Below are 19,362 nucleotides of genomic sequence, written 5' to 3'. Positions count from 1 at the left end.
CCACCGTATGCCAGGCATTCCACAACCAGGATCTCCTTCAAGGAGTGCTGGTCGTCATCATTTGACCTATGAGACAGCAAAGCTTAGCCAAGGTCACCCAGCTGATGAGCAGGAGAGCTAGAGATCAAACTGTAACCCTAAGTGCCCACCAGGAAGCCTGGAACACAGTAGGTGCCCAATAAGTGTTTATTGGCTGAACAATGGAGGGGGTGCAAGGGCGGACATTCAAGGGCCCCCTCCCAGGCATGCAGCAACAGGACAAGTCTAACCCACATGTCGCTGACCTTCCTCTTCCTCGTCCACCGCTCTGCTGCCTGGGAATTCACACGATCCAAGAAAGTGTTAAGAACTGAGGCAAAACTCCCTCCCTAAGCCCCCACTCTAAACCCCCTGTGGGGATGGATGGAGGTATTCTCTTAAGGGTGAGAGGCAAGGATGGTTAAAGGACCTGCTGCATTTGTGCCTCAGTTTCCCCATCCCACATGTTTTGGTAAATCCCTGATAAGCACATTATACAAGACCAGGCCTTTCTTCTGAAAGCTATAATTGTTAAGAGTTTAAACAAAAAAAGAGCAGACCAACATTCCGTCTTTACACCTGTTTTCCCAGCAGCAAAGAGAAAGAAATAAAGGACCACAGCGTGGCAGGGCAGGCAGGACAGCTGGGAGGCAGCACAGGCCTCAGCTCCAGCTCACAGCCTTTGGCTCTCAGAGGACGCGAGCCCTTACTCTGAGCCAGCTACTCATGGAGCCGAGAAGAGGGGAAGAGAAGGTAATTTGGCTCAGGTGTCACCCTGGACCCTCCCAGGCTAGAATGGGGACCCCTTCTCGGGGTTCTCACAGGCTGCCACGCCTACCTCCACCACCACGATGTCCTTGATTATTTAGTGCTTGTGTCCCCCATCAAACTGTGGGGGTACTGCATCTCCTCCACTGCTCTGGTCCCAGCACCAGGTACATCAGACGGCTGTGTGGGTTTAGACAGGATGTGCACCACACAATTCAAGGGGCGCCATCCCACACAGTGGCTCAAGTACCAGGCAAACACAGGTACCCTGTGCACCTGTGCATTCATTAGCAAATGAATGGCCAAGTGAACAAGCAGAGCTGACCTCCCGATGCCAGAAGGGGCACCACACCGGCCACAGTGGTGCCAATCTCATAGTCCACTGCCACAAAGCTGGTTTCCACACCAGCCCTGAGAGCAATGGGCAAAATTGGCTCATCCTGTTTTCTAATCTGGATAAGTATGTAGCTGTGGTAATGTCCAAAGCCCACAGACCTGTACAGACCACTTACACAGGGAATGACTCCAGCAATCAAAGGGTAAGTCACTCACTCAGCACATTTACTGAGTATCTGCTATGTGAAAGTCATTGTTCTCAGTCCAAGGGTGACCAAAAAGCCCTCATGGAGCTTAAATTCCAGTGGGGGTGGTGGGGGAGACACAATAAACAAACCAGCAGATCCAGAAGTTGCTATCATGTAGTGATAAGCACTACAAAGAAAAATAAGGCAGGGTAGTGGGGAAAACCAATGATGTGATGAAATAATTTTTTTTCTTATCCTCACCCAAGGACATTTTTCCATTGCTTTTTTAGAGAGAGAGAAAGAGAGGGAGGGAGGGAGGGAAACAGTGATTGGTTGCCTCTCATAGGCTCCCTGACAGGGGATTGAACCCATGGCCTTTCAGTTAGGGGACGACACTCCAACCAACTGACCAGAGCTGAAATAATAATTCTTATTTTTTACAAGAAACCTGTAATTCAATGAACATTCCTTGAGGCTTCTAAGCACCAGGTATGGGGCTGTGATGTCGACACGCCAGGCGCTACCCCTGCCCTTGAATGCAAGTGCTGCCTGGGCTGTGTGCTCAGCCGGCTGCTGGCCCTCACAGCGGGCGCCTCACAGGCTCACTGTTTATTCCAGCAATGCTGCCTTTACTTAAGAAGGTTCTGGAACTCCGCTTGGGCAAGGGCCAGTGGGCAAGCCTCCCTGAAGGGAAAGATCCAAGTCACTGCTTTACAGTCAACGCCTCATTTTTGACCAAAAACGGAAGTGACCGGCTGTATCACCCAACCCTCCCCCTGCCTTCCCCCCCATGCACTGGGCCCTGAAGGTTCTTCATACTCAAAAGAGGAAGAAATACAGCTACTGAAGACAACCGAAAGGAATGTGCAGTCTGCAGATGGACTCTCCGGCAGCTGTGGGGTGTTTATGACAGATTTTTGTAATATGGCGAGGGGTTTATGGGCCGACGCTGGTGGGGAAGGAAGGGCAGGAGACCTGATGAAGACAGAGACAGGTGGGCCAGAAGCCAGAGCAGCGCCCCCCTGTCTGTGCGCGGGGAGAGTGGAAGGAGGTTCTTTCTCCTGGTTCTCTGTTTTTTGCAGTTTGCTATTGTCTGCAATGAGCATATGTTGATTTTATAATCACTGAAAAGAAAATGAGCAAAAATATGAAGAAGGGAAAAATTAGTCACAGAGTTGAAAGAAACTGCCAACAAGGTTGGGAAAAGTGGACGAGTTGTTGGAATGGCCATCTTTTCCACAAGATAACAAGGGAAGGACCTGAACAGCCTGAAGCTGGAGCAGAGTGGGTCCCTCCCCATCCTGCTGGCGGAATGATGCTCTGATGTTGGTGGGCAGAGGCGTGCTGTGTGTTGTAGGGTGTTTACCAGCATCTCTGGTCTCCACCTACTAGTTTCCATGCCCCAATCCCAGTTGTGACAACCAACCCCATCTGCGGACGTTGCCAAACTCCCCCGGAAGGCACAAATGTTCCCCAGTGAAAACCACTGCTCTAGGTTTTAGGCTCCTAATAAAGAAACCAGAGTAAATAAAAAGTTTTCTTCACTTTCCAGGTACAAAGCTTTTGAGCCAATATGTAAATCTCCTTTTGACACCAAAAAAAAAAAAAATCCTTTCCTGGAAATCAGTATAATGAATGTCCATGGCGAGGGACATCTCCCCACTCCAAGCCTGGTTCCTGTTACATCTCCCCCTTCCCTGCCCCAGTGAGAAAGAATCCCCCAAACCAAACACTCCCCCGTCAGCCTGGGTGTTCTAAAAAAGATCTGATTAAGTCAACAAGGAAAATAAAGTTTCCCTTTGGGAAGTGCCAAGAATGTGGTTTCTGGCACATCCAAGGTCCTTGACACTTGGTGCTGGCTAAGCAAGACTAGCCCCCGACGCTGGGCCTTATCACCGGGGAGGCAGGGAGGGCGGGGGGCTGCCCAGTCTGACTTCAGATTCAAGGGCTGAGGACTGCTATGTCCTGTCAGGCAGGAGGCTGGGGAGTGGAATTGGGGAAATGACTCCACAGTGCTGCTAGGGTGGTGGGCGGTATTTTCATCACCAAATTAAGTGCTGACATGCACCAAAAAAAGGGAAAGAGAAAAAAGAAATGGGCAATGCTCCATGTTCTGCATAAACTGCTTTGGACATGCCTGCAGCTGGATAGGAAAGGAGGGGAGGGAGAAAAGCCATCTGTGGTCAGCAGAGCCTAAGAACGTCCCCCACTCACCTGGACAGGATGTGGACAGGGACCTCATTCTGGGGAAAAACGACTCAGCAAAACCCACACGTGTTGATGTGGAAAGCATTCAGGGTTATGTTTGCCTCACTGTAGCTCACCAAGTGGGTCGGTGAAATGGTGATCTCGGAGTAGCCACCACCCATTATGTGACCTCAGCTTGACTTGGGTTCAGAGGAGACTTCGCAGCAACAGGAAACAGGCTAGACCCGAGGCAGAACTTTCTAACCACGAGAGCATGAACATGTAGAAACTCAATCCAACCAGAGAGTTTAAAAGCTGAAGGGAGGGTCAGCTATTTCACGCTGGCAAAGGAAAGCATTTTTAAAACTAGGGAGCATAGCAGCACTACTTATAATAGCCAAAAAGTGAAACCAACTAAAAAATGTCCACCAGCCGACAAAGATAAATAAAATGAGGCATGCTCACACATGGCATATTATGGGGAACCTACCCGCATGGAATGGCAAATACAGCCCAGCCCTGCGGGAAAGCCCATAGGTGCGTGTCAGCACGCAGAACGCCAAACCCACGGATCCGTTCTCTTCGTGGGAAGCCAGGCCTGCACTATACCTAGGCTGCCATGAGGCTTGCTCTTGCTAAAACTCCCTCACCCTGAGTTGAAGTAGCAAATGCTTACTGCATATCCTTAAAGTAACTTCCTGAAGTCTGTGCTAATTCACCCAAGGACTGAAGTGTAACCAGACCAATTACTCTAATTGTTCCCTTGCATTGGCAACATTTTTTCTTTGTTAATCTGTAAGAAGTAACCAGTAACATCCTTTCCATTGCTATCTATAAAAAGTAATTACCTAAAGCAAACCTAAGTATAATGAATGAAAACCTTCTTTGATGTATGCTATTAGAAAGCCAATAAAGGCCAGTCAAGGCAAGGGTTGAGGCACTCTCTCCTTGGAGTGGCCAGGCCATTCCTTTTCCTCCACAGGACTCAGTAGTCCATGTGAATTTGTCTCATCTCATCCACAACGCCTCGGACACTGCAGGCCAGTGTCTGCATCAGCATATTACTCAACAATCAAAAGAAATGAGGTACTGATACATGTTACCACACAGATAAACCTTGAAAACGTCATGCTAAGTGACGAAAGCCAGTCACAAAATACCACGTGACAGAATCCCACTTACATGTTCAGAATGGAGAAATCTATAGAGACAGCAGGCAGACTGGCAGTTGCCTAGGATTTGGGGGGCTGGGGGAAAATGGAGAATGACTGCTAATCAATTTGCAATTTCCTTGAAGGCTGATGAAAGTGTTCTGAAATTGACTGTGGGTAATGGTTACATAACTCTGACTATACTAAAAATTACTGGATTGTACACTTTCAGTGGGTAAATTGTATGGTATTTGAATTATATCACAATAAGACACATACTAAAAACCACTAGGACCTCCACAGCACACTCTGAGTCAGAGGGATTCGCTCCCACCCCAGGCAGGCCTGGAGGCCACTCTAGGAGCAGAGGACAGGGAACCTGGAGACCAGGCCTGGGAGCCAGCCCCACCTGCCGCCATCGAGTGTCCTCAGACAAGGTGCTTCCTCTCTCTGACATGCAGCGGCTTTCCACTGCATTTAGACCAAAACCTAAACTCCTCACCTCAGGTGGGTGACCCCCAGCCAGCCTCATCCCAACCCTCATCCCATGCCTACCATGGTCTGCACACAGAGACCTTCTTTTTGCTCCTTAAACAAACGGAGCTGCCTGAGGCCTTGGCCCTTGCTGTTCCCTAAGTCAGAACACTGCTCCTCACATCTTCTCCTTGCTGGCTCCTTTCCATGCCAAGGCCACTTCCTCAGAGGGCTTCTCTGAGCACCCTGGCATGCCCCAGCACATTATCCTGCATTTTCAAAATTCACAGCACTTACTGCTGCATGAAACCACCTATACTTGTGGATTTGTTTGTTGCCTTCCTCTTCCACCAGATACTAAGTTCCATAAGGACAGGGATTTGTTTATACGTTGTTCACCTCTGTCTCTCCAAAATCTAGAACAGTGCTGTTAAGGGCTAAATTAAATCCCCACCCACACCCAGATCCATATGTTGAAGTCCTAACCCCCAGGACCTCAGAATGTGACCATATTTGGAGAAGAGGCCTTTGCAGATGTCACTAGTTAAGATGAGGTCATTAGGCCCTGCTGGTGTGGCTCAGTGGATTGAGTGCCAGCCTGCAAACCAAAGGGTCGCCAGTTGGATTCCCAGTCGGGGCACATGTCTGGGTTGCAGGCCAGGTCCCAGGAAGGGGGTGCATGAGAGGCAACCACACATTGATATTTCTTTCCCTCTCTTTCTCCCTCCTTTCCCCTCTCTAAAAATAAGTAAATAAAATCTTAAAAAAGGGAAAAAAGGATGAGGTCATTAGGGTGGGTCCTAATCCTATATAAATGGTGTCCTTATAAGACAGGGTGGATTTAGAGACAGACACACAGAGAGAATGCCATGTGAAGATGAAGGCAAACTGGGGAGATGCTTCGACAAGCCAAGGAATGCTGGAGATTTCAGGCAAACCACCAGAAGCTGGAAAGGAACATGGAACACATATTCCCTCACAGCCTTGGAAGGAACCAACCCCATGGACACCTTGACCTCAGACTTCCTTCCGGCCTCCAGAACTGTGAGACAACACATTTCTGTTGTTTAAGCCGGTACTTCGTTACAGCAGCCCTAGGAAAATAATACGAATACTTAACACAGAGTGGGTGCTCAATAAACATCTGGTCCGTGACTAAATCAATGAATAGCAAGTAGCTTTTTTAGTGATCAGCCCCTTTCACATAGACAGGGCATTGCCCGCTCCCGGCATAGAAGGGACTAGTTTCTTTAAGCCTCGGTCTCCTCACAGTGGCCTGGGAGTGATGACTCCACCTCCCTCATGAGTTGTTAGGAGGGTTCGGCAAGAGGACTTCTGCGGAGAACGGGAGCCCCAGCAGGCACTCTGTCTCAGCTGTGTGCCTTCAGATCACAGACACGCCGGCAACAACCTTGCCCAGGGGAGCTGCGCGACGTGGCAGCCCTGCAGCCCTGCCCTTGAAGACAGTCTGTGTGAGACCTGTTTGGGGGCCAAGTATATTGCAAACATGCCACAGAGGCTCAAGAAGTCTGTAATTAGCTCCCGGAGGAGGGAGATCAGGGTAGGATAGTTGACCTCTATGTAGTTCCACTCTTTTTTAGCAACAGCTGAAACCAAAGCCAAAAAGGCATCAGATGACCTCTCCGTGTTAACACGGGTCGTGACTCAGAGAAAAGAGGTGTGCAGAGGACTGTCTGAGGTGCCAGTCTGACCAATGACACACAGGGCAACCTGGAAAGGCTGCAAACCAATCCCTTGACTTCTAACCAACTGATAAGACAGAACAGGATTCTTAGAAGTCTTGCCCTATCTGCTCCAAATAAAGACGGGGAGAGGGCCCAGCCTAGAATTCAAAAGGCACCTCTGAGAGGTCCCTGATCTCAGAGTCCTGGCCTGAAAGGGGAGACAGGGTGCAGTGGCTGGAGAGTGGGCAGGCTCGCCCTGACCTGGCAGGGGCCAAGGGCATGGGGGTAAAAGAGAAGCAACTCTTTCCAGGGGAGTAGTGACATCAGCTGTCATTTACTGAACCCTTTGCGCCAGGCGCCAGAGGCTTCACACAATACAGCACATTAAATCTACATCAAATACTAGAAGGCTGGTTTTCTTGTTATACTGCTTTGTCAGTGAGGAAACTGAGGCTAAGAAGGGGTTTGAGGTCACACAGATGGTAAGAGCTAAGGCTGGGATTTGAACCCAGGTCCTGCCAACTCCAAGCCTGCACGCTCAACCACCTTGCCTTATGACCCTCACATCTGGGTTAAGCCACATGTTACTGGCTTCTCACAGCTTCTTGGGAGTCAAGAGGACTATAATTATCACTTTCCCTATTTTTGTCACAAGGACCCTGAAGCTCAGGAAGCCCAAAGCCATACCACAGAGAAGTATTAGAACTTGTGCCCAGGTCTGCTGACCAGGTCATAGAGCACTGAGACCCTTTCCCACTGCAGCCCGAAAGGATGAAAATGGTCCCTCTAGGTGGTTCCAGAGGGAGCCTGGCCTAGCCCCCGACACCTTGATGGGCCGCCAGTGGCTGACAGGAACCTCTGGGGGACAACTGTGGCCCTGCAAGGTGCCACAGCACTGGAGCCAGCCTCCCTACCGTCGTCCTGCTCCGTCTGCTCCTGTTCCGCGCTGGAGTACGTGCGCAGGAACTCGGCGAAGGCCCCGTCCTGGGCCAGCAGCTCCTGGTAGGAGCCCATCTCAGAGATCTTGCCGCCACTCATGACGATGATGACATCCACCTGAGGCAGGTAGCTGATCCCATGGGTGACCAGGAGCCGAGTCTATGGGAAACGTGGAGATCGGGCAGGTCAGCACACGCGTGCGAGAGGGAATCACCCTGCACCTGGATAGCAGAGCTCCTGTCTGAAGGTGGAAGCACACCTGGCACAGTCTGTGGGTGCTTTCATTCGACACACATGCCAGGACCTGAGATGGGGGCAGCGGTAGCAGGGAAGCACTCAGAGAGCCCTGCACCTGACCCCAGGGCAGGGCTGGAAATGAAGGGCACGAGTAGAACACTGTGTTGTGTGCTGGAGGGTGACCCGCAGCACAAGGCAGGCTGGGGCACGGAGGGTGGGGGCGGTGTTGCAAGTTTAACAAGGGTGATGGGAAGGGGTATTTTTGAATAAAAATATGAAGGATAAAAGGAGAAAGGGAACTAGGCATGCATGGACAAATAAAAAAATGACTGATGCAAAATAATTTGCACATAATGGCTTCATTTTTTAAGTAACCACCCATTTCCATGCCCCCACCCCCCAAAAACCCTTAAAATTTGTACTTGTGCCTTTTTTTATCTAATGATCTGAAAGTCTGGGAAGACGCTCATCAAACTATTCACATGAGTTGACAAACGTTTTCTTAAAGGGCCAGGTGGTAAATACTTTCAGCTTTACGGGCCCCCCTGTCACAGTGGCAGCGGCCAGCTCTGTGGCTGTGGTGTGAGGGCAGTCACCCCCACACACAAATGAAGGGGCCGGCCATGTTCTGATGAAGCTTCATCTCTGGACACCGATATTTAAATTGACAGCATTTTCCGTATGTCACAAAATTATTATTTTTCTTCAGATGTTTTCTGACCACTTAAAATGTAAAGGCCATTCTTGGCTTGAGGGCTGTACTAAGAGAGCAGGCCAGACTGCTGGCCCTGGCCCTCGAGAGAGGAGGTGGTGTAGGGAAGGGGAGGGCCTTTTTGTTCTTACTTTACACAGACCCTTTACAGTCTTTGACTTTGTTACCATGGACATGTGTGGCTTTGATAACAATTTTTTTTTAATATTTAAAAATCATGCCTATATAGAATGTTTGTGGTGTGTATGAGAATAGATCAAGTGGCACGATGCTAACTATATATATGCATGACATGATAACCCTATCAAAAAAGTTTGTACACTCAGCAAAAAAACCCCACAAAATTTGAAATACTAAAATCTCTAATCAGTGAGCAGATACATAATTGCTCTTGTTTTTCTTTTTTGTGTTTTTCTGAATCTGTTATATTTTTCCCATGAGCATGTGTTATATTTTAATCCGTGAAAAAGGAAAGAAAGAATCAGTACTCCCACCTGTAATTCCTCCAAAAAAATAAAATAAAATAATAAAGGAGGACAGGAAACACTTCCTGTGGGGTCAAGGTATTGTGGCAATTTTCCTGCTGCAAACCTCCGTCCCTCAGCCCACGGTCACTTTGGGGAAGGAAGGGAGAGCTGCTTGCTCAGCCACAGGGGACCTTGGTGTGGGATTTCCTTCTACAAAGCCACCCCCATTTTTAAATCAGGAAGAAGGGCCTTTTTTGGCCAAGTGGAGGCAACAACCTCAAGTTAGTGCCAAGGACTTCCCCCTTAATGACAAGAGCGTGAAGGCCATCCTGGGAAGGCTTCCAAGGGAAACATTAGAAAAGTGTCCTGAAATCCAATAAGAAAAGAGAAGAGAAGAGAAGAGGAGAGAAGAGAAGAGGAGAGAAGAGAAGAGGAGAGGAGAGAAGGGAAGAGAAAAGAAAAAAGAAAAGAAAAGAAAAGAAAAGAAAAGAAAAGAAAAGAAAAGAAAAGAAAAGAAAAGAAAGGAAAAGAAAAGAAAAGAAAAGAAAAGAAAAGAAAAGAAAAGAAAACAGCCTGGGAAGTACAGGACTCCCTAAGGGGACACATTCCAACTTAACCAAAGCATGGAAGGGCCGGACCTCAGGCCCTGCCCCTTCCCCCAGTACCTTGTTCTTCAGCATCCCCTTGGGGCCAATCACATTTTCAAATATGTGTTTTCCCACGTGGGCATCCACCGCTGACAGGGGGTCATCAAAGAGGTAGACGTCAGAGTCACAGTACACAGCCCGGGCCAGGCTCACGCGCTGCTTCTGGCCCCCAGACAGGTTCACGCCCTGGGGAGACACATGGCAGAAGGTGGGTTTGCTGGGAAACCTCAAGACATGCAGAGAGGGCAACCTGCTTGGGATACACCAGACCCAGGCTGGAGACCCTACAGGGAGGCACTCTCCTCCTCCTCCTATGCAGCAGCAAAGGCATAAAATTGCACCTGCATGGATGTGGGTTCAAGTTCCACACACAAGATTTAGCCTCACCTGCAAAACAGGTGGAAGAGAAAACCTGAGGCTCCAGGAAGCGGCTGAGAGAAGAACTAGGACATGGAGGGTGTTTAGCAAAGGGGGGCTGGTGGCACTGAATAAGGCTGGCTACAGGAAAGGCTCCTGATCTCAGACTCTGATGGAAGGCACCAAAGGATGTGCTAATGACGTCATCACTGCTAGTATGGAGCAGAGTTACCCAGCAGAGCCTAGTCTGTGTCAGCCAATCACAGTCCACTCACACACCCACACTAAGCCACTGAGATTTTTTGTGACTGTTACACAGCAACAGCTGACTGTCACAAGGGCCATGCTGAAGCCATACTGACCTTCTCACCAATCTCCGTCCGGTCCCCGCTGGGCAGGATTTCCAGATCTGGGAGGAGGGCACAGGCTTCTATCACAGCTTTATAATACCGTTCCTGTAGCTGGCGTCCAAAAAGGATGTTTTCCCGGAGAGAATGATTCTGAATCCAGGCCTGCTGGGGGACGTAGGCCACTGAGCCCTAGATGGCAGGGGGAGAAGAAAGCGAGGGGCAGGGACACAGACCTGGTTAACAAGACAGCAGCCAGCTCGCCCACATGCCAGAACAGCCCGACTTCACCAGTGGCTCTCATCCCGCCCACTGTTTCAACAGGACAGAAACTGAGTCCCCAAGGACAACAAGTGCCAGAGACGAGATCAGAACCCCCATTGGCCAGTATCAGGAGTTCGGGAGTTGAAACCCTCACTGGGGAGATTATAGTTATGTCTCTAGTAAATATTCACTGAATGCCTCCATTACTGAGTAAAACTCCTGACTCCCCAAAATGGGAAATTCCTGACATGATTTAAAAAATTAAATGCTGAGAAAAAGACATAGGAGACCTTTAAATAGTCCTTTAAAAAGAAAGACTTAGTTAGCAACATCAGGAAAGCATTTCTTGAGATAATTTCCTTGATGAAATTTAAGCAGGGACATCTATATCAAAATTGTCCATTTCAAAAGCTGTTGTGTCTTTATTTCCACATAATGGAAGGTATCAAGTAGACCATGAGAAAAGGGCTGGCACTCTCTTACCAGGGCAAAATAACCAGTCACACATAAACCCGTAACCTCGTCAAACCAAATACTCAGCACACACTCAAATTCCAGATCCATCACTTTTGTATTTAAAGGCTTTTTTCCTTTAAAACAGTGGTTCTCCCCGAGGGGTAACTGTGCTCTCCAGGGGCCATCTGATAATGTCTAGAGACACTTTAACTTGTTGCAACTGGAGGCTGATGCTGGGATCTAGTGGGTCGAGGCCAGGGATGCTGCTCACCATCCTACAGGACAAAGGATGGCCCCCAGAGGGAATTATCCGGCCCAAAATGTCAGCAATGCTGTGGTTGGGGAAATGCAGGGTTAATGGAATGCAATGTGGGTCCTGCCATGATTTGTCATTTTCTTCCATTAACCTAGCTCACGTTGCCCATGAATCTTACTTTATAACATGCACTTGAAAGCAATGACAGAACGTTTCCTAAAACAAGGTAGATGCTATTACTTTGGACCCAACTATGGTAATGTATACATTTTTCTAATGCATGTTAGGAGAAAGGTCATTGTATAATCAACAAAGAAAAGATTTTGCACCAAAATAAAAGCAATGGCATAAACCAGCATTCCCAAAAGCAGAGTCCAAGAGACAGCAGTTCTGGGGACGGGAAGAGCTAATGCAGAGACAATGAAGAGGTGCAGGCAAATATGCCCGAGCTGTGCTGCCTTAACCCACGTTAAATAGGGTTTTTCCTCCTTGCAGGACTTCTCAGAGCCTCTACTTTAGTAACGTTTATTCTAAGTCTCCAAGAGACAGGGAATCAGACTATGCAGTATTTTCCAAACTTGTTTAAGTTGGGGGGAATCTTTATTTCCAAAACATCCTGCTGGATGAGTTTGCTGCAGAGCCCACTCCAGGTAACACTGGTGTCAACAAAATATGAAGGGAAGTACTCCTGCATCAGGAAAAGGCCTTTGTGGGGAATGAGCTGAATGCAAAACATGGCTCTTGATTTCTAAAGGGCTCATTTGTTCACTAAAGCAGCCTCTTAGGCTCTCTCTTGAAGAATATACCAGCATAGTTCAAAGTACTTTGTGTATTTAAAAGCAATAAAACCACAGTCTGTTTTAGTCCCATATTAAGAATTCAATGAACATTCAGAATTTAAACAGTTCCCTTAAAAAGAATTCTCTAACATCACATTCCAATGACATAAATCAAAAATTTAAGTTTTGTTACTTTTACAAAAAGAGATGTGCAGAGAGATCCATAGAGAGAACAAGCCAGAAAGACTCATGGACAGAGAGACCACGAGATGCACAGACGGACAGAGATGGGGAGGGAATGGGAGACAGTGAGCAGGCCAAGGAACATTACTAAGTATTTATTGAGTGCACACTACATGCCTGGCGCTATTCCAGGTGCTGAGATACAGCAGAAGATAAATGACACTTCTCTAGGATGGCACAGAAGAGCAGAAAGAATAAGAGAGAAAAAGAAGGAGAGAGAGGGGCCTCGCTGCTTTTGTTTCATGCTCAAGGACCACGATAAAACACAGCGTTGCACTTGACCTTCCTCTCAGACCACCAGCCTCCCCCCGTCCCCGCTCACCCAGCTGTCCTCCTACCTTGATAGCCACATGACCCTCCAGCTTGTCCATCTCGGCCAAGAGAGCTGAGAGCAGAGACGACTTCCCACAGCCCACCTGGCCCACCACGGCCACTAAGGAGCCTTCTGGAATGGAGAAGGTGATGCTGAAAAGACACAACACACCATGTCTCAGTCATGCTCTCACCTGAATGAGGCTGGCGGGGCTGGTGCACCAGCCCCACTGGAAATGGATTTACCCCGAGTGGAGAGAGGGGCAGAAGGCAGGGCTGTCATGAGCCTCTGAGATTTGAAAATTCCTCCTGCATTTCTGCTGCTGAGTTTAGTTCAGTGAAGTCTCAGAAGCCTTTCTGAACCTGAAAGTACAGATCACACCGTACCTGAAAGTGTTCCTTCTCAGTTACGCCAATGCATCTGAGAAATCGGAGACAGCAGGAGAGTCCTGAGCTATCAGCCATGTGGAGGGGTATTAACTTTGCTTCCGGGCACAACGGGGGGGGGGTACTCTGGGGGACAGAGGACCCCTCAAAATGGACTCTGAAGGAAGAGTGTGTGCCAGACACAGAAACTTGGGAACAGCTTAGGAAAAGGCCCACAATGTGAATCACAGGTGTGATCAGGGGTGGACATGTCACTGACACAAGACAGGGCAGGGATGCCAGTCCCAAAGGTGGGTGGGTGGTGGCCAGGCCTGGGAGGATCTGAAGGACCACTCAAGGGTTTCAAGGGACCTGATATGGATGAATGTGGGTTTCAGAAACAGGTTTTTAGTGAAATTTCCCTTTGACAAATACTGGTAAGCAAAGCACAAGACAATACACCGGTCGTTCTGCCAGTAAGATTGGCTGCCACGTGACACGTGTCAGACTTGTGACTCCACCCACCAGGGAAGGGCAGGCCTGTCCAGGACCCTGTGGGGTTTGCTTACATTGGCTGTGCTCTTCTACAGCCTCTATGATGATGTTTAACATATTAATGGAAATGGTGTTAGATTTTGCTGTCACTCACTGCTTAATTCTTGGGAACCTGCTACACAGTCACAGATTATTCTCTTGTTCCTGTACAGTGCGGGGAATGGATTACAGGGCCCAATAACGCAGCTCTTGCTATCATCCAGGTGAGACTGGAATATTTTTAGAGGCTGAAAAGAAAGTAAGTTTGGATGGAGAAAGATTTGGGGAGTCAAGATGGGTGAAGGAGACTGGAACAGGAAAGCCTTTGATTCTGGAAGAACAGAGGAAAGCATGAGGGCACAGATATTATTTGTGAAGTAGAATGAAAGAGAAAAGCTAGAATTGAAGCAGGCAGGAGTAGAGTTAGATATAAGGAGGAACTTCCTGAACATGCAATTCCACCATTAATTTTCAAGAGAAATGTTGGATAGATCCTTTACCCTGGGGAGTTTGTCCTCCATCCCCAGCCTCCTCCCCTGGATAAAATACAGCAGTAATTTGGCTACCCAAAAACAGGGAATTTTTCAGGGGCATAGGGGACAAATTTGGCCTTTAAAAAGGACCCCCAGCACTGTGTTTTGGGAGTCCCTTAAGGAGGCCTAGAAGCCACTGAGCAAGACCTCCAGTCACAAATAAGCACTTGACAAGTTGCCTGGGGAGCAGGGTCAATTCCCTGGACAAAGAGCACTTCATGGGAAAGGTGCCAGGTGGAAGGTAGGTGAGAAAGACTGAGTGAGGCAGCTGGGGAACCCAGGAAAGGATGGAGAACAAGTCCATCCTGAGACCAAATCCCAGGGGACAAGAATTCCTGTCACAGACCCAAGCTTGCCTGCCACCACCAGCCACATCACAGCCTGGGACCCAACTTGGCCAATTAGTGTGCTTTGGTCTCTCCTGGCACAGTAATTGGCTCAGGAGGGGCACATGACTCAAATTGGGCCAATCAGAAGCAGGCAGGTCTCCCAACACAGGAGGAGGTACACTTGGGGTTGATAGGGGCCATCTGACATCATGAGGGGAGAGGCCATCTGAGAGGGAAGCAGAATAAAGACAAGATGGAGAGAATCCTTATGGCACTGGGTCCCTGGATCACCCTGTACCTGAAAGTGGCCCTTCTCAGTTATGCATACCACAAATCTCCCTTTGTTGCTGAAGGTTATCTATGCAAGGTTTATGTCACCTACAATGAAAGGGAACCCTCTGTGCCAGGCACACTCTCATCTGCTTCTCACCAAAGCCCAGGAAGGTGTGAATGCACCTATTTCCCAAATGGGTAACTGAGGCTCAGAAAGGCAAAGTGACTTATTCAAGGTCATAAGGCTGCAGTGTAGCTAGAATTTAAACCCACCTTTAACCAGAGCCCTGTGCCTCTCTACATGTCCTGGCTTACCCATTCAGTGTGGGAGGGTCATTCCTGGCCCACGTGAAGGTGGCATTCTTCACAGTGATGCTGTTCGAGCTCCCGCCTGAAAAGCACCAGATGCAACACATCAGACATAGATAGAGTCATGGGACCAAGAGTGAGCACGAGGCTTACTTTTTTCCCCCCAGTCAAGCAAAGTTCAACCCTAGAGACTAGACACTTTCGATAGGCATTTATCTGGTTACATCCATCTCAGTTTCTAAAGAACACAATTAGCAATTTTGGAGATGGTCTCTGACCCAGAAAGCAAAAGAAAACGGCAAGACGGTTCCGCCTTGAAAACCAGGAGGTTGTACCATCAGACATCCATCTCACAGAGGAGGGGGGACCCACGGGGTTACTCCGCAGGGCTCCAGGGACCTCCCTCATTCCGTCTTGGGCAGGTTCCGGCAGCTCTGGCTGGGAGGGCCAAGCAGAAGCCAAGGTCAATGGCCCTCCCCACACTCCCACAGCCCCTTCCTTCATGTTCAAAGCAGGACTCTCCTCAACTCCTGGATTTTAGGGCTGCCTCTTAACTCATCTCCCTGCATCCCCTCTCCTTCTCTGCCTTCATCCACGCTGCTCGCATCACGGCAGGTCTTTCTAAAGTGCCAGCCACAATGACCGGAGGAAAAGCAGGCTGTGGAGCAGGAAGTGGGGTGCTGTGGCCTGGGGCAGGGTGTTGGAGACAAAGCCTGCACTGTGTGTGGCGCCCCTGTGATCTCCTACCTCGGTCCTCACTGACTTCCCTCCCCTTACTGTCCTTTTACTCCCTGTCCCACACTTTAAAAAAACACAGTTTTGACTCTATTATGAGCCATCTCAAAACCACCTAGAGATAAGACAGGGATGTTTTTCAGTGATCAAATGAAGAACAAAGTTCTCCCACACATCAAAGAAACAAAAACTTGGGGTGAGAGGAAGTTAACCTAACTTGGCCTTCTCCCTCACCACTCCCTCCACCCACCTTCCTGAAAACAGAGAACAAGGAAGAAAGTGGAAAGTGCTATTGAAGGAATTTAAGAAAAGCCACTTGAGTCTGACAAGCTAGTGAACCTTAAGACTTGGCCGGGGGCTGCCAAGGTGGCTGGCTCTGGCACCTGGAGATGTGGATAAACATCTCAGAAAGTCAAACTGCCTCGGAGACTGTCACCAGGGCAGGAAGAGGGGAGCTGAGGTTTCCAGGGACCAGGAGGCCCAGGGACTTTCCAAACTGACTCTTACAGTGAGCTGTGAACAACTTCAGTAGCTCAAAACCTCCACTGCCTGGCCCAAGTTTTGGCCCTGTGTTATGCAGGGAAATTGAACCCTGGGTAGATAGCACTGTTCCAGCATCCTTTTGTGGGGAGGGAGACCACGGTCCTCCGGACAGCGAGACTGGATGAACACAGGCCAGGGGAGTCAGGAGGAAGATTTCCAGCATCCAATAAGCAGTGGTTCTCAAGTGGGGGTGACTTTGCTCCCCAAGGGATATAATGTCTAGAGACATTTTTGGTTGTCAAAATTGGAGTGTGGGCTACTAGCATCTAGTGGGTAGAGGCCATGGATGCTGCTCAACATCCTATAATCACCCCAGAGCAAAGAATGACCCACCAGAACATTAGTGTGCCAAGACCGAGTCAAAAATGCCGCAGCTCACTTCTCACTCACACTAGAGGAGGAGGGTGCACCACCATTCCTGGTTTAGCAGGCACTGTGCTAGGTGTTTTACACACCACTGAAGACACCTGACAACCTCCAAGGTGCCAAGCACTGCTCACACATTATAACCAATATGTACACACATTCACTCCTCTGACTGTATTTATTAGGCTCTGGAGCCAGACTGCATGGGTTCAAGTCCCTTTACAGCCACTTCCTAGCTAGAGAGCTATGGGAAAGTTACTTAACTTCTCTGTGTCTAACTCTCCTCATCTGCAAAACAGAATTGATGATAATGGGGATTAATCTCATAGGGCTGTGATGAGCAGTATATAAGGCAATATACAGCGTCCTTAGAACAATGCTGGGCACACAGTAGGTGCTCAATAAATCTCAGTGGATAAGAGCATAGATTCTACTGACCAGCTATTCATGTGGATCCCAACTCTAGTTCTTACTAGCTGTGCAATCTTGGGCAAGTTACCGAGGCCAGTTTCCTCATCTATAAAATGGGAGTTTCCAAGCCCCTCTCTGTGTGCCTCAGGGAGCAGCAGGCGGGTGCTACATCGATATCCTTAGAACAAACACCCATGGTGGAGTGGCACTGACATGAAAGTGGAAGCGGCTGTTAGTGCTGTTAAAGTAGATTAAGTGCCTGGAGATACAGCCATGGATCAGATCCTTGGTCAGGGGCATTGACTGGGAAGGACAAATTAATAAGCTGCAGAATAAACAAACCTACCAATAAAATCCACATACTCCCCCCATCAAAGAAAAGCACCCTCATTCCCATTCTCCAGATGGGGAAACTCAGGCTTAGAGCAGTGAAGTGACCTGCCCCAGCACACACCACTAACGGGTGTTGGAGGCTGATCAGTCTCCAACATCTAGTTCTGTCTGTGTGTCTACCCAGAATGGAATCAAAGTCCAGGTCCCCTGGGAACTGACCTTCAGGGGGAGACCGCACCCAGTGGCTGCCTCTAAGCAAGAAAGCAGAAGTTCAATTTCACCCTCCTGGGAGGGGCAAGATAAGGCCCTAGACTCCACCCCACTCTGCAGAGATCCTGCTCCCTGCAACCTTGCAGACAAGCTGCTGGGAAGAGCCAAACAGAGGACAGCCTTGGTGGCAGGGCAGCCATCCTGGCACAGAGGGACCAAACGCACACACCGTCTTTGATGGGCCGTCGCTCAATGCTGTCGGGCTCCAGCTCCTCGTGGGACAGAAAGACCCTGAGGCGTTTGAGGGAGACACTCGCCTACACAGGAAGTAATAACAGGGTGCAGTTATTTTTAAAAGCATTTTTGCAAAACAGACCCGAGGCTAATAATGTGGTGGCTTCCCCTGGGTGCAGAGGGGCCCACGTGCCCCCCCATTTCTGAAGGCTCTGAGTTTCCTACAACCAGTGCATGCCTTAGAATAAAAAGTAAGACAGGTTTTGGTTCTTGTTTCTTTTCCTTTAAAAACCCACAACCAGTATTAAAAAGGACTGTGCTAGATGCAAAGGGAATTAAGAACCATAATAACCAAAAGCAATAATCCCCTTTAAGGCACAAATTTGCAGCTAGGAGATAAGCAAGTCCTGGAGACAGAGTGCACAGTGCAGTTAGTGCTCGGAGTCAGCCATACCGGATTATAAATTCAAAGTTGCTAAGAGACTAGATCTCAATTGCTCCCATCACAAAAGGGACGTGGTAAGCACAGGGCGTGATGGAGGTGTTGGCTGACACTGCAGAGGCTGCCGTGCTACCATACATCAGCGCGCTAAATGTGCACAATGCAACGTGTCAAATACATCCCAATAAAAATAAATTAAAAAAAAAAAAACAGGTTCGGAGTCAAATAGCCCAACAGTAAAAACATTAATGAGACAATCCAGAACATATTAATATGGACTGCATATTATTTTAAGAAATTACTCTTTTGTTAGGCATGAAAATGGTCTTATAATTATGTAAGAAGAAATGCACACTGAAGTATTTGCATGAAAGGTCAAGAGGTCTTGGATTTGCTTAAAAATTTTCAGCAAAGAAAAAAAATGAAGGGAGGGAAGAATCAGTGAGGGAGGAAGGTAGAAAAAGGACTGGATGCAGCATGTGAGACAGAATGTTGAATCCGAGTGTCAGGTACACAAATTTCACTACACTAGTCCCTACTTCAGTGTAAATTGGAAATATTTCATAATAAAAAGGGGTTTGATTTGCTTGTTGTTTTTTTTTAGATAAAGCCTACAACCAGAGTTAGACAACCAAATATTGAGGCTGATTCATCTGTGTGGCTGAAAACGGGGTTTTCAACATGAATATGTGCAACGAAAGGGAGAAGAGTGTGAAAAGTACCACTGGCAGGAAGTGGTAGAAGTTCAAATGGTGCAAAAGTGCGGCGGAGCAGTTTCCTTTCCCTGTGGGTTCACTGCATGAGTTTTAGGAACTCTAGGGGGGCTCGGTCAAGGCCTATTAATAGCTGGCAAAATCAACTTACTGGGTTAAGAGATGCATTTTTGAAAAGATAGAATAGGGCACAGGGCAGGGCAGAACA

At 48.4% G+C, this 19,362-nt stretch overlaps 1 protein-coding gene across 2 annotated transcripts in view; it reads right to left on the bottom strand.

Annotated features, from left to right (window-relative positions):
- Positions 1–19,362, bottom strand: part of ABCC1 (ATP binding cassette subfamily C member 1) — a 136,264-nt gene that overhangs the window by 26,975 nt on the left and 89,927 nt on the right. Inside the window, exons 14-20 of one of the 2 annotated variants that reach the window (XM_045819382.1) lie at positions 17,995–18,082; positions 15,174–15,249; positions 12,850–12,976; positions 10,529–10,705; positions 9,828–9,995; positions 7,722–7,905; positions 285–314 (exon numbers count right to left, since the gene is read on the bottom strand). In XM_045819382.1, the coding sequence (XP_045675338.1) occupies positions 285–314; positions 7,722–7,905; positions 9,828–9,995; positions 10,529–10,705; positions 12,850–12,976; positions 15,174–15,249; positions 17,995–18,082 (850 nt within the window). The remainder of the gene's footprint in view (positions 1–284; positions 315–7,721; positions 7,906–9,827; positions 9,996–10,528; positions 10,706–12,849; positions 12,977–15,173; positions 15,250–17,994; positions 18,083–19,362) is intronic. The other variant, XM_045819383.1, reaches the window with a different exon arrangement.

Source organism: Phyllostomus hastatus, unplaced genomic scaffold (assembly GCF_019186645.2).
Source record: "Phyllostomus hastatus isolate PE091 unplaced genomic scaffold, TTU_PhHast_1.1 phas_scaffold_385, whole genome shotgun sequence".
NCBI classification, from domain to species: domain Eukaryota; kingdom Metazoa; phylum Chordata; class Mammalia; order Chiroptera; family Phyllostomidae; genus Phyllostomus; species Phyllostomus hastatus.
The sequence above is the reverse complement of the archived record's forward strand: the minus strand, read 5'-3'. Positions and strand labels throughout refer to the sequence as shown.